Source organism: Sapajus apella, unplaced genomic scaffold (genome assembly GCF_009761245.1).
Source record: "Sapajus apella isolate SASKATOON/1434 unplaced genomic scaffold, GSC_monkey_1.0 scaffold50, whole genome shotgun sequence".
Lineage (NCBI taxonomy): Eukaryota > Metazoa > Chordata > Mammalia > Primates > Cebidae > Sapajus > Sapajus apella.
The window spans coordinates 11,262,238-11,278,113 of NW_022436990.1; the positions used below are offsets into that span (position 1 = coordinate 11,262,238).

General features: G+C 37.3%; 1 protein-coding gene across 5 annotated transcripts in view; it reads right to left on the minus strand.

Annotated features, from left to right (window-relative positions):
• NUBPL (nucleotide binding protein like) overlaps positions 1-15,876 on the minus strand; it is a 246,578-nt gene that overhangs the window by 125,394 nt on the left and 105,308 nt on the right. For 4 of the 5 annotated variants that reach the window (XM_032242590.1, XM_032242592.1, XM_032242594.1 and 1 more), the window contains one exon: positions 15,298-15,321. The exons of the other annotated variant lie outside the window; for it this stretch is intronic. In XM_032242590.1, the coding sequence (XP_032098481.1) occupies positions 15,298-15,321 (24 nt within the window). The remainder of the gene's footprint in view (positions 1-15,297; positions 15,322-15,876) is intronic. 5 annotated transcript variants of the gene reach the window in all.

Consider the following 15,876-nt stretch of genomic DNA (forward strand, 5'->3'; position numbering starts at 1 on the left):
AATAAGAATAAATCCAAATAAAAGTAATAAGGTACTAGCCTGGAAAACCATAAAATCTAGGCAGTTTCCACATTGGCTAAGGGATTAAAGAAAGTTTATAGGCTCCTGCTCAATGTTGTATGTAAGTAAACAATCTAAATATCCAATAAGGTCTTAAGAGTTAAATAAATTATAAAATCAGTTAAGATGGCATACTATATGGTTATTTAAATTATTTTTAAAAGAATATCAATAGCAGGGTAAAATGTTCATGATATGGCATAATGAAGTAACAAGCCTACAAAACAGCATGTATAGCATTATCATGATCTCATTATATGCCCTGGTAGATTTTTTTAATTGAAAGAAATTAATAGTGGCTTACTTGGAGAGTCTGGTAATAGGCCATTGTAATTTCTTGAATATTTTTTTCTTATTGTCTAATTATACCACAAGTATAGAGTTTTTTATTTACAAAAATAAACTTTTGCTTTAACACAATGCACCTTAAAGCACTGGGGCCTATGATGAATCTATTGATGTTTCCAACTGTGTTACAAACTGTGGGAAGTGACCAGACCGGACTCCAAGTCTCCCATTTATAGGAGACTAACTTCACAGCAAATTAAATAAGGTAGTTTTTCCCTTTAGGAATGTCTACCTGAATTATAAAGTATAAAATGGATTATTTCCCATTTATTTATAATGTCTTAACCTGTATGACTTATGTCTATATACTTGCAATTAAAAGTCAGAATTCAGTATAAATATATACAGATGGTCCCAGACATACAATGGCTCAACTTATGATTTTTTGATTTTATGATGGTGGGAAAACAATATGTATTCAGGAGAAACTATACTTCAAATTTTGAATCTTTATCTTTTCCTGGGCTGGTGACATGTATGCAGTATGACACTCTCTGGTGATGCAGGGCAGCCCCAGAAAGCCAGTTCCCAGCTATTGAGTTATGAGGGTAAACAACACATATTCTTTAGCACAGTGTTGCCAGCACTTTTTGGATATGATTTTTCCCAACTGTAGGCTAATGCATGTGTTCAGAGTATGTCTAATGTAGGTCAGGCTAAGATGTGACGTTTGGTAGGTTAGGTGTATTAAATGGATTTGTGACTTAAAATATTTTCAGCTTAGGATAGGTTAATAGAGATATAACTTCATCATAAATTGAGATGCATCTGTATCTTATTCTGTCTAGTCATGCAAAAAAGAGATTGATTCTGTTCAATTACTCAGGTTCATTTGATATAGAGCAGACACTACATGCTGAAGAAGCAGCTCAGCAAACACTAATCTTTTTTATATGTATATGCCAGTCCCTTTTTGCACTTAACAAAACCTGGCTTTCCAAGTTCTAAAGCTATATATATGAAGAAATCCTGATCTAGTAAAGATAAGCCTACCACAAAGGTATATGTCTATGGTAAATGCTCAGACATCCTGGATGTGAATAAAATACAAATTAATAAGCAATGTAATAACTCCCCTCACTAAACAGAAAATTAATAGAATTTTTTGGCTATAATTTAATCACTTTGCTATAAGATAGGCTGTACTTGTCTTAAGAAACCACATGTATATTAAAAATACAATCTTATACCAACATTTCTGGCCATATGACAGAATCTTATTCTGCTCATTTTACAGGAGAAAATAAAGGCCTGAGATTAAAAGCATTTTTCCATTTAGATGTTTGATTTTCTTAGCTAAAATTAGTTATATATCTTATTTCTATGTTTGCTATTAAAGCACACTGGCAGAAAGGCAGTCTTTTCCCTGGGACACTCGTAAACAAGAAACAAGTCTAAGTAGCAACAATTGTTCAATCAATAAATATAACAAAATTGACAGAGATCAATCTGGCCCTAGTCCCAGATCTGCTTCTGTTTGACCTCTCCTGGCTTGAAATCTAGTGTTCTTCTCTGACAAGATTACAGTTCTTAAATTAAAATATGTTTTTTGCAAAAGATAAAAAAAGAGAATATATTTTAGGATACCAGTTGGTGAGTCTTTGAAAACATCATCTAGCTCAAAAACCCAAAATTGCCTTAGATGTTTTGGCTAACTACACATACTATACAGTGGGCAAGAGTCACCAAAATAATCACTCCATAAACAAAAAGAATTTTGAATTCTGCAACAGCAATTAGCAACCATGTTACTATGTTTCTGTGATCTGATGTCCATTTCCATGGAAACAGAAAAAAAAAGTGAGAGGCAGCCAAGAGAAGAGATGTCAGAACTTGTCAGGTTCAGTAGTTGGGGCCGAAAGCTGAAAAAAAAATACCTTTTTTTTTTTTTTTTTTACAAAAGCATCAGCTGACTTCTGGCACATAATCGATTCTCGAGCTAGGCAGTGTTAGCTTGCTTGGAGAAGCATAAAGCTAAAGAACAGGCTTCGGGTTGTTTTGGTGGTGGTGTTTTTTTTTTTTTAAGGCTTAGATTAAGAGCTAAGGATATACAAATTAAAAGGGAGTTTCTAGATTTCTAAAACACAAGAATGCAATAAAAATTGTTTTAAATGTCACAAAGTGAATAGAAGAATTTCTTGCTATGATAGGGGAAAATGTGGGTCTACCACAGAGCACTGTCTGGAATGCATAGCAACCGGGTAGAGGTACGGAAAAGAAGGCACAAGAATCAGCACGTATAAAGGCCCTCAGACAAGAGAATGTATGGCCCTTTTAAGACACTGCCGGAACACAAGAGCACTTAATATGGGGTGAGAGCTTATCACACAAGGGTTTCCCAAAGGAGTAAGATCTAAGCTAAGACATGGAGGATAAGGGAGTTGTTTTAAAAAAAGGGCATTCCAGCAAGACAGGAAAGCAGGAGGGAAGGCCCAGAAGCAAGAGAAAGCAAAATGAATTCAGGAACAGCAAACTGCTTAAGACAGCTGAACCAGAGAGGGCCTTTTTCCTACATTAGATTTTGAACTTTTGTCCAAAAAACAAGGTGCCACAAAAGGGTATAAATCAGGAAAGTAACTTGATGAGATCTGAATTTTAGAAAGCTTCGTCAGAATACCTCAGATTATATAGGAATATAGGTATGGAGTCTGTTACAGCTTTCCTAGAAAACAGAAAATGGTGGACATTGTAGGAAAGGATAGCAGCAGAAATTGGAGAAATGAACACCATAGATACAAGCAGTCGTTAAGAAAGATGAGTCAAGGATGACATTCAGGATTTTAGCCTGAGCAGCTAGATGGTTGGTAGTACCAATCAATAAAGTCTCTTTCAGAAGCAAAGAAGGAAGACTTTCAGGTATATCAGTGATGAATTCTAATGTAGACTTTAGGACTCTAAGGTATCCCTAGGATAGTCAAATAGAGGTTTCCATTAGGCATTGCCCAGAATGAGCACAAAATCAGAAAATGTTTCTAGAGATGAATTGCAGAGGTTTTAGACTCTGTTCATATGTTGGCTGCACCATTTACTAATTACAGTCATGCGCCACAGAAGGAAGTTTGGTCAATAATTGGTCACATAGACAATGGTCCCATAAGATTACAATGGAGCCAAAAAATTTCTATCACCTAGTGACACCATAGCTGTGGTAAAGTCATAACTGTCTTAACGTCATCGCTCAACAAAATAACTCACATTTGTGGTTATCCTGGTGTAAACCAACCTACTGCACTGCCAGTCTCGTAAAAGTATAGCATATACAATCAGGTACAATACATAATACTGGATAATGATAATAAAGGACTATTCATTGGTTTATGTATTTACTATAGTATGCTTTTTATCATTACTATAGAGTGTATTTCCTCCCTTATTAAAAAAACAAAGTTACTTGCCAAATACTCAGGCAGGTCCTTAAAAAGGTATTCCAAAAGAAGGCATTGTTATCAAAGGAAATGACAATTTCACGGATGTTACCGTCCCTGAAGACCTTTCAGTGGAACAAGATGTGGAGGTGGAAGATAATGATACTGATAATCCTGACCCGGTAGGCCTATCCTATTATGAGTGTTTGTGTCTAAGTTTTTGACCAAAAAAAATGCAAAGTAAAAGAAAAATTTTTTAAATAGAAAAAAAAAAAACTTACAGAAAAAAAGGATGTAAAGAAAGAAAAGATTTCCATGCAGATGGAAAATGTGTTTGGAGTAAACTAAATGTCATGAGTCTAAAAGATTTTTACAAATTAAAAGGTTTATAAAGTAATAAAGTTACAGCAAGCTAAGGTAGATTTATAATTGGGAGAAAGAAAATTGTTTTTTATAAATTTAGTGTAGCCTAAGTGTACAATGTTTATAAAGTCTAGTGTACAGCACTGGTACAGCAGTACACTACCATTATAGTGTACAGCAATGGTACAGTAGTGTGCAGTAGTATACAATGTTTATAAAGTCCACAGTAGTGTACAGCAATGATACAGTAATGTACAATGTATACAACATTTATAAAGTTTACAGCAGTGTACAGCAGTGGTATAGTAGTGTACAATGTATACAATGTTTATAAAGTCTACAGCAGTGTACAACAGTGGTATAGTAGTGTACTGTAGTGTCCTCAGCAATTGCATTCAGTCACCACTCACTTACTGACTCACCCACAGCTACTTCCAGTCCTGCAAGTTCCACTCATGGTAAGTGCCCTACACAGGGGTACTATTTTTCATATTTCATACTGTATTTTATTGTATCTTTTCTATGTTTAGATGTGTTCAGATACACAAATATTTACCATTGTGTTACAATTGCCTATAGTATTCAGTACAATAACATGCTGTTCAAGTTTGCATGCTAGAAGCAATAGGCTATGTCACACATAGCCTGAGTGTGAAGTAGGCTACACTGTCTAGCATAAGTACACTATCTTTGAATAAGTACACTCTATAATGTTCGCATAATGACAAAATTGCCTATGGACAAATTTCTCAGAACATATCCACAATGTTAAGTGAAACATGGCTGTACATGACCTTAGGTTATTTAGTTTCTAAGCCTATAAAAGTGACATAATTATACCTATATTAAGGACTGATTTTTTTTTTTTTTTTGAGACAAAGTTTCGCTCTTGTTGCCCAGGCTAGAGTGCAATGGTGCGATCTCGGCTCACCACAACCTCTGCCTCCCGGGTTCAAGCGATTCTCCTGCCTCAGCCTCCCGAATAGCTGGAACTACAGGCACCGCCACCATACCCAGCTAATTTTGCATTTTTAGTAGAAGCGGGGTTTCTCCATGTTGATCAGGCTGGTCTCGAACTCCTGACCTCAGGTGATCCACCTGCCTCCACCTCCCAAAGTGCTGGGATTACAGGCAAGAGTCACCACACTGGGCAGAGGACTGATATTTAAGAAATGGGCAGAGAAAAGGGAAATTATAAAGCAGAATCAGAAGGAGAGGATAATAGGTAGACACCACAAGAGAATGTAGTATTAGGGAAACTTTAAGATTGGTAAATCAAATACTATAAAGAGATTTATTAAAATAAGAATTGAAAAGTATATATAGGAATTTTTAAAGGCATCTCTGGTAGACCAACCCTGACTAAAGCATGGTAGAGGCGAATAAAGACAGAAGTAGATGGTAGAGGAGGGAGTGAGAGACTGATTGAGTAAATTCTTTCAAAGAGTTTGGCTTAAGTGAGAAGAAAGTTTAGGCTGATATCTAGTGGAAGTCATAGAGTCAAGATAGTGTTACTTATTTCTGGTTTGTTGTTTTCTAAAACTGGGAAAAACTTACGCATCATAAGTTAAGATGACTTCAGCTGCAAGTAACGGAAAACTATGCTTAAACATTAGGGCATTTATTGTCTATCTTTTTTAAAAGTCTGAAGGTAGACAATTTCTGGGGCTTTTTATTTGTGATACAGTGTGGATGTTTATCGCTTCCAAATCTCACGCTGAAATGTGATTCCCAATGTTGGAAGTGAGGCCTGATAGGAAGTGAATGGATCATGCAAGAGGTTCCCTCATGAATGGCTTAGCACCATCCCCTTGGTGACAAGTGGGTTCTTGCTCAGTTAGTTCATGCAAGATCCGGTTGTTTAGAAGAATCTAGAACCTCCTGCCTGTCTCTATTCCTCCTGCTCTTACCATGTACTGTGTCTGCTCCCTACCTTCACCTTCCACCATTACTGTAAGTTTCCTGAGGCCCCCACCAGAAGCAGATGCTGGCACCATGCTTCTTTGTATGCCCTGCAGAACCATCAGCCAGTTAAACCTCTTTGCTATAGAAATTACCCAGTTTCGGGTATTCCTTCATAGTAATGCAAAAACACTGTTTGTTTTTTCAAAGTCTCAGAGAAGTTATCAAAGACCAAAGCTTTGGTCTTTCTAGCTTCTTGTTCTGCCACAAAATGGCTACCACTGCCAGGCTGATCATGTCTTTATATTCCCAACAAATAAAGAGGAAGAACAAAACCTGCCTCTCTATTAGGAAGCAAAACATCTTATATAGAGGCTTTCCCATCTGACTTTTCCTTCCATCTCATTGGTTAGAACTGGTTCACATAGCCACACTTAGCTCTAAGAGCAGCTATCTTCTGACTTTACAGACCTCCTTTTAATCAGTAAAGAGACAGAGGCTGGAAATAACTTCTACATAGCCAATCAGTATTGTCTTCCACATGCATGTTTAAATGCTGATGAGAAAGAGTTAGTAAAGACTAAGAACCAGATACAGAAGGGAAGAAGGCAAGAATGAATTCAGATACAGATATGTTTTTAAGAAGGCTGGCTGGGAATTGAGAAAGTTTGCATCATATACATTTAATTGTCTTTGTGAAGCAGAAAATGGAATCATGCATTAAAAGTGAAGGGAGAGGCCAGGAACGGTGGCTCACACCTATAATCCCAGCACTTTGGGAGGCCAAGGCGGGCGGATCACGAGGTCATGAGTTCAAGACCAGCCTGGTCAACATGGTGAAACCCCGTCTCTACTAAAAATATAAAAATTAGCTAGGCATGGTGGCAAGCACCTGTAATCCCAGCTACTTGGGAGGCTAAAGGAGGAGAATTGTTTGAACCTGGGAGGCAGAAGTTGAGTGAGACAAGATCACATCATTGCACTCCAGCCTGGGTGACAGGGCGAGACCCTGTCTCAAAAAAAAAAGTGAAGGGAGAGGTAGAAGGACAAAAGTCTTCAGAATAACAAAGCAGATTTTAAATAGTTCATACAGAAAATAAAAGAGAGGACTACCTAGAATAACAGGTTTCTAAGCAAGAGAAAGAAAAAAAAGAAGAAAAATTTCCTAGGGATTGTTGGGCATGGCTGGAAATCATTAATTCATAGTGTAATCCACATGCCACTTACAAGGACATCTCTAGCAGCACCCAGCAGCCTGAGAGTAAGAATAGAGAAAATAGGATGTTGAATCCATTCTAAACTGGAGTTTATGGTTTAAAGGAAAAGGAATATACCAATGGGTTTGCAGCACAATGGAAAGGAAAAAAAACAAAGGAGTTCAAATTATCGGCCAGCCAGTGACATAATATGCCATATATAACCACGTTAGTTAGGAAAGAAATGAAAGGTATAAAAAGAGTGAAATAGTCAAGGAATCTGACATATATTGGCCTTAATAAAAGAACTAAAAGGATGAAAAACTATGGTAAGATACTTAAGATGAGTACTTTAAGGGGATAAAATTCATGGTAGGCCATGAGAGTGGAGGTCAAAGGCACTCAAATTGAGAAAGGGATGAAATTGAAAGGCTAGTGAAACCAACTCAGTAGTGCCATAGACAGTTTTTGGGTTTTGTTGTTGTGGTGGTGGTGGTTAATAAACATAGAAATTGACCCTTCTGATCTTAAAGCTTAAAACTGACATTTGTCTTATCTTAGTTCCTTTCTCAGGAAATGATCCTCAGGAGGATCACTTTTGACACAAAATGTATTAAAATGTATCACTGATATCAAAATGTATCATTTTTGATACAAAAAGTATCAAAGAACTGAAACTCACCAGATCACCACATCCAGACAAGGAGATGGCAGTCCACAGGACCTAGAACAGAGCCCTGGTGTTTTGATAACAATGAATGTTAAAGTTTATTGTCTATGTGAACTCTCAAGTTATCCAAGATGGCGGGTAGGACTAGAGGAATAGGAAGTGCCAAGGTCTTTAACAAGTGAGAAAAAAAGTGACCAGAGAAGAGAATGAGAGAACAATTATACTTTTAAAACTATAACTATCAGAAAGAATATAAGTATGAAGATCCTCAGTGAGGGATACTGTTCTCTCAATACCCAAGAGGCATCCTTCTACAGGGGACCCCTAGAATATCCATCAATGGGACAGGAAGGAGGCAAAATCCTGCCCCTGTCTCCCTTGGACCTGGCTAGATACCGCTTTTACCATACATGGAGTCACCCTCCTGCCCTGACAGCTAGCAAGAGGCCAAGACTCACAGAACCAACACGCCCCTCTATCAGCAGAAAGCAGTTACAGAAGACTGACCTTTGTTCATGTTTCCCCAAAGACGTTTGGGCTCTTGAGGGGTAGTTAAATGGGTATAAGTGGGGCAGGAGAGGGCTCCTCTCCCCCACTCATTAGTAACAACAGGTGATGACTGGACAATTATCACACTGTCTCTCTAAAAATGATAATTCAGCAGCTGTGCTGGGAGAGACAATCTCCTGCTGATCCACAGCTGTTACAGCGTTAATGAAATGCAGGCACCAGGGAGAAGCAAAAAGGGCTTCCAATAAAATCTCAGGTATTGGGCAATTGAGCCCAGGCATGCGCATTGATATGGCCTGGCTCTGTGTCCCCACCCAAATCTCATCTTGTAGCTCCCATAATTTCCACGTGTTGTGGGAGAAACCCTGTGAGAGATAACTGAATCATGGGAATGGTCTTTCCCATGCCGTTCTCAAGATAGTGAATAAGTCTCACAAGATCTGACGGTTTAAAAAATAGGAGTTTCCCTGCAAAAGCTCTCTCTTTGCCTGTCGCCATCAATGTAAGAGGTGACTTGCTCCTCCTTGCTTTCTGACATGATTGTGAGACCTCCCAACCCACATGGAACTGTAGGTCCACTGAACCTCTTTTTCTTCTCAGTCTTGATTTGTCTTTATCAGCAGCATGAAAACGGACTAATACACACATTAAGAGACAAAATGGTGGATATGACCTTTCTGGGGCGCTCCACCAGAGAAGGGAAGAAAACCTCAGACAGGCATGTGTACAACTTCCCAAACACAATGGTGTGTGCTCAATTCCCAAGAGTAAGAAGGGCACTGTACATGCAGGCAGCCCACTCTAAGGGAAGAATCATGGGAAAGGGGCACAGGATGCCAATTTATAAAGTCTTAAGATCATGGTTAAACAAGACACTTATTCTTAAAGCTGCCCCCTTAGATCTCTTCCAAATGTACTTTCCTTCTGCTCTAGAGCTTTTTAATAAATTTCTACTCTTGTAAACAGAAGGTAAGTATTGGAGTAAAAGCTGTCCTAGGAAATAAGAAATATGCCAAACTTTACCCTAAATCTCTAGTAGACAGTGAGTCAAAAAATAAGCTCCACTTAAGGAGACTTCATTAAAAGCACTGTCTTCAGGGAATCACAATTTATAGTTAAAGATATTAAGGAGAATTTATGTAATATAAAATTGGGCACCAGAAGCACCAAACAAAAATTGGGGAAGAAAAAGAAGAAATATTTAGGTTTAGGAGAAAAGAAGTCCTAAACAGCATAAAGATGAAAATTTTTCTTTTTAAAGACCAGAGAGGCTTATATTTGGGCACTTAGCAAGAGTAACAGGAATATGGGATATAACAGAATTAGTAGATCTCAAGGTATTTTGTTAAAAACTGTCCTAGTAGCCTCTCTGGCTGAAGAATATTACACTCAAAACCAATTGTACTTTCGAGGAATTCTTATTCTGAGTTTTAATAACTAGAAAATTTTAGTAGCAATATGTCATACCTACTAGGTTAATACCTAATTTAGCTTTATACATACATTTGCTTTGGAAACCAGTATTATTCACATTATTCCTGTATAGTAAAGAATTTAACCTTGCCCCAAAAAGCCCTAAGATAATTTGCATTTGACCTCAGCTTCTAGGATGTAATCTCTAAGGTCTCTCTTCATAGGCCTTGAGCTAGCCATGTAGTAATAATATGATTTAGAGTGGGGGCTTTGGGTCATACCTAGAGAAACAGGAGACCAAAGACTGAAATCAGCCATATGGACAATTAATCAGGTCCACATCACAGAGCCCCAGTAAAAACTCTGAACATCAAGGCTCACGTGAGCTTCCCTGGTTGGAAATGCTGCACCCATATTGTCACACATCAATGCCAGGAAACTAACACACTGATTTTGAGGGTAAAAGACAACAGAAGCTCAGCATTTGGTAACTCCCCAGACTCCACCCTATGTTCTTCTTCCCTTGGCTGATTTTAATATGTATTCTTTTCCTGTAATAAATCATAAATGTGAGTATAACAGCTTTCAGTGAGTTCTTTAAGTCCTTCTAACAAATTATTGAACCTAAGGGTGATCTTGGGAACCCCTAAGCTTGCAGTCAATGTCAGAAGTGAGGGCAATCTCATGGGGACTATACTCTTTAACTCCATTATTTGACCTAAACTCTTCACATATTGTGAAGGGTTCTCTCTAATGTTCACAGGAAATAAAAATGATTTGAAAAGAATCCAATACTTCATGTTAGCTGAAACTATTACTGAATAGTAACTAGTCTACAGAACTACTAATGGCCATCTGCTTCCACAAATCCCTCAGAACAGTGTAGAATCGACAATTAACCTCTAAGAAAAGCACTGCTGAGTTTTAAACTGGATAACACAGACACTTACTATGTCACTGAGGCAGAAAGTTATTTATTTATATTTACTGAATAATAGTTTGTTCTGGGTAACTGGGAAATGCCATTTATCTCAGTGAAATGTGAGTAAGTCCTAATAATGAATACTGTATAACAATTTTAATTCAATTTTTAAATTTTATCTTATTTTTAATTGACAAAGAATAACTGTACAGTGTATTTACAGGTGCAATGTGATGTTTGGATATATGTTGACACTGTGGGATGATAAAATCAAGCTAATTAACATACCCATCACGTCACATACTTTTTAAAATTTTTTTATGGTAAAAACATTTACCATAAAATCATACAGTTATTATACTTAATAAATAAATTCTATAACTGCAATTATTGACATCACAACATAGAAGAGTATCAAATTTCTCAGTGCCAAAATCTACTAAAAAGACTTTATAACAGACTTCCATGTAAAGGATAAACTGCACCAAAATATATTTCAGATTAAAGATATTTACAGAGATATTCTCTCACAAATGCCTTACAAAGTACAAAGTATAAAATATAAAACTTGTAGCTGCATGAGAACATGGGAAACAAAGGAGTATTCTTAATATTTTGTCAATTAGCATTTCAGGAATGGCATTAAAAAGAATAGCTCCAATCTTTGAAGTAAAAAATTAAAACTTCAGTTGTACAGTTTAGTTAAAAGATGAGCCTAGAGAATCAGAGAGATTACAAGTAGGACCCTGCCCAAGTTATTTAACTTCATTGTGCCTCAGTTTCAACATCTGCAAAAATAATAATAATAGTAGTACATTATACAAAATTGTGTGATTTAAATGTGAATGCAGATAAAACAGTATAAGGTTTAACAGATAATAAATACCTAATAATAGGTAGCTATTTTAAGTAGAATATGATTGTCTAGGGATAATACATCAATTCAACCTATTTAACTTGATGTTTTCTGCATTCAGATAACTAATACAAGTACTGATCGACTTACGACCTATGTAACTTACGACCATTCGACTTTATGACCACAATCGCTAGCCACGACTGCTCTGCGTCTGGCAGCGCAAACGTTGCCCAGCTGGGCGTACAGCAGTGTGGACCAGCTTCCGGCAGCACTACCATCTCCGCGTGCACCATTTCAACTGTTATCCCAGACTCGGTACGGCAATTTGTATTTTGCGTCTTGGATATTTTTCATCAAACCCCTCCCAAGACGTCTACCAAGAGGAAATTTTGTCTATGCCTCAGCCTGCCAAGAAGGAAAGAAAGGCCATCGATCTCGACACGAAAATAAAGGTAGTTAAGCAGTACGAAGGAGGAAAGAAAGTGAATGTGATCGCACGTGATACGAAGTTATCACACTCGACTGTGTCGACAATTTTGAAAGATAAAGAAAGAATTCGTGAAGCTGTGAAAGGTTCTGCACCCATGTGATCAACAGTTATAACAAAGCAACAAAGTGGGCCCATCCACAAAATGGAGAAATTGCTATATATTTGGATGGAAGATCAAATTCAAAAACGGACACCATTAAGTCTTTTTACTGTGCAGATGAAGGCGAGAAGTCTATTTCAGACTCTGAAGGAGCGTGCTGGAGAAGATTACAGTCAAGAATTTGTAGCAAGCACTGGCTGGTTCCAGAGATTCAAAAAAAGATTAAAGAAAAGTGTTCGAGTGACTGGAGAAGCAGCAAGTGCGGATGAGGAAGGAGCACGTAAGTTTGTTGATAGTCTGGATGAATTAATTACAGATGAGGGATATCTAACAGAACAGATTTTCAATGTTGATGAAACTGGATTATTTTGGAAATGGATGCCAGCATGCACCTATATTCACAAAGAGGCCAAAAGCATGCTGGGATTTAAAGCATTTAAGGATAGGCTAACTCTGCTGCTTGGCGGGAACATCGCAGGGTTTAAGCTGAAGCCGTTCTTAATTTATCACTCAGACAACCCACGTGCGTTCAAGAATGTTAACAAGCACACACTGCCCGTCTACTTTCGTCCTCAACGTAAAGCATGGATGACACAAGGATTGTTTGAAGACTGGTTTATGAACTGTTTTATTCCTCAAGTTCGAGAATATTGTTTGGAGAAAGATATTCCTTTCAAGATTTTATTGCTACTCGATAACGTGCCTGGACACCCACCACATCTAGGCGATCTCCATCCAGATGTAAAATTTGTTTTTCTTCCACCAAACACGACTCTACTCATCCAGTCTATGGACCAAGGTTCGATTGCTGCATTAAAGGCCAACTATCTCCGAACCACCTTCGCTCAAGCAATATCCGCTATAGATGCTGACTCAGAACTAACATTGCGAGATTTTTGGAAACACTACAACATTTTGATGTGTATCAAGAATATCGCTACCGCCTGGGAGGCTGTGATGACAAAGTGCACGAATGGCATCTGGAAAAATTGTGTTAAGTGCTATGTTAATGATTTTGACGGATTTGACAGTGAACATGAACTTGAAATGATTCAGGAAAAAATAGTAAAACTCACTAAAGACCTTTCTTTGGAGTGTGAAATGGAAGATGTCAAAGAGTTGCTAGACAAAGAATCCAGAGAACTTACAAATGAGGAGCTAATCGAACTGGAAGAAGAAAGAGTGGCGGAAGAAGAAAGAAGAGAAGCAGAGAAAGAAGAGGAGGACCCAGAAAGAAAGTTCACCACTAAGGGATTATCAGACGGTTTATCTTTACTGAATGAACTTCTTATACATTTCAAAGCAATTGACCCAAACATCGAACGATTTGCAAGGATTGAACGGATGGCGCATGATGTGTTTCGTCCGTATCATGAAATTTATAAAGAAAAAAAGAAACATACAATTCAGACAAAGCTCACCATGTTTATGAAAACACCAACTCCAGTAACCCCAACTGCTGCCTCAAATGACGACATCAACGATCCGCAGCCGAGCATCAGCGGCCAATAAAATGTTTCGTACATGTTTATATATTTTGATATGTTTTGCAATTGGGAAAATGTTTCCTATGGTATTTTTTACACCTGTATTTTGTATTTTTGTATGCACCTGTATTTTGTAATTTTGTATGTTTTGCAAATATTAAACCAGTTGTACTGGTAATGCAGTGTTTTACTTAGACCTGACGAATGTAAAAATAAGAAACAAAATGGTGTAGAGATGATACAAATGGCAAAAATGAACAAAGAAAATTATGATATATAACAATAATGAAAGAAAATTATGATAAAATATGACTTAAAGATTTTTATAACATCATTTCACAGTACTGTACATATAGCCTACTCAACTTACGACCAAATCATGTTACGACCGGTCTGTTGGAACCAATCGTGGTCGTAAGTCAAGCACTGGCTGTACACCACATTTAGATGCTACCAAAATAAACTAACTATAAAGGTCTAATATATTTGTTTCTACAGGCATATAGGCTTACAATAAAAACAAAACAAAAAAAATTTTTTAAGATGGTTAAGTCACTATGGTCTGGGCACAGTGGCTCACACCTGTAATCCCAGCACTTTGGGAGGCCAAGGTAGGTGGATTACTTGAGTTCAGGAGTTCAAGACTAGCCTGACCAACGTGGCAAAACCCCATTTCTACTAAACATACAAAAATTAGCCAGGCATGGTGGCATGCACCTGTAGTCCCAGCTACTTGGGAGGCTGAGGCAGAAGAATCGCTTGAACCTGGGAGGCAAAGGTTGTAGTGAGCTGAGATCGCGCCACTGCACTCCAGCCTGGTGACAAAATGAGATTCCATCGGGGGGGGGAGGGGAAGAAAGATGTTTAAGTCACTATGAGTCACTTCTTTTCGTGGACTTTCCATAAACACCAAATTAATAATAATACATAAGTAGTAAACACAGACACATGCCTATGAAGACAAATAGTACAGCACTTTTTCAAACTATGAATGATCACATAGCATTAGCTTTAAAAAAAAATCAATAAATAAAAGTTCATAGTAGCCAAAAGAATCTACAGGGCAGGTTTTGTGTTTCTATTTATAACAATATCCCTAATATCTAAGTATTGAAAAAATGAACAAAGCCAGAGGGTAGCTTGCCTTAAAAAGGAACAAGGAGACACTGACGGTCTTTGAAATTACTGACAAGGGAGTTATGCTTTGGGAAGAATCATTTGGCAGTCTCTGAGTTAAGTGATAAGGAGTAAAGTCAAGTCAGTAATGTGGGCATGAAAGAGGACGAACAAGTTACCAAAACTGCCACCATCAGTTTAAAACAGTCTTTTGACAATTAAAAAAAAAACGACCAAAATGAATGACATGAAATCACTCGGTAGCAATGATGGCAAAGATGGGAATATAATTCAATCACTATTAAAATAATTATGAGAAAAACATTAACTATATCTCATCATATCTAAAACACCATAGATTGGAAGATATACCATTATTTTATATACAACCAAAAAAGAAAACAATGATAAATATTAAACTGACATAATGCCAAGAGGTTATTGATTATAAAATACACTACAATTTCAGAGACATTAAAATTTGAAAAATATGTATCTTAAAGTCAAAGAAATACAGTCTCTGCCAAAATAATAAAAAGAGGTCATAATCTCCAGTACTGGAAGTCTCCAATAATATTTATAACTCTCTTCATTGCCTCCTTGGGATCTGTTCAAGTCTTCCTTGAACTTAAATAGCTCCAGTAGCCTTGTGACATCTTGACTTTGACCCCATGATCCCCCACTGCACCAAAAGAGAGAGGGTAAGCCCTTACCTGTCCAACAGGGGCCCCTGCTCTAAAAAGCTCTCCTAAAGGTTTAGCAAGTAATCTCATGTGACCTTTACTAAGGCTTCTTAGTTATCACTGCAGAAGACAAGACTCTGTGTTTTATAATTACCCTCATCCTAACACAGTTCAAATCACTATAGGTTATTCTTCAAAGTCTGCATCATGGAAAATGGAGAAATTTTCTCTTTAACTCTACTGGTGAGAGATGAAGTCATGCCTTTCCATTTTTCAATGATGTGTATTTAATCTGCAACAAAAATGTCAAGCCATAACAGCCCTCTCATATTTTAGTTTGTCACCTTGGCATTGCAGAATAAATACTGATTTGAAAAAACAATGTTTTAAGT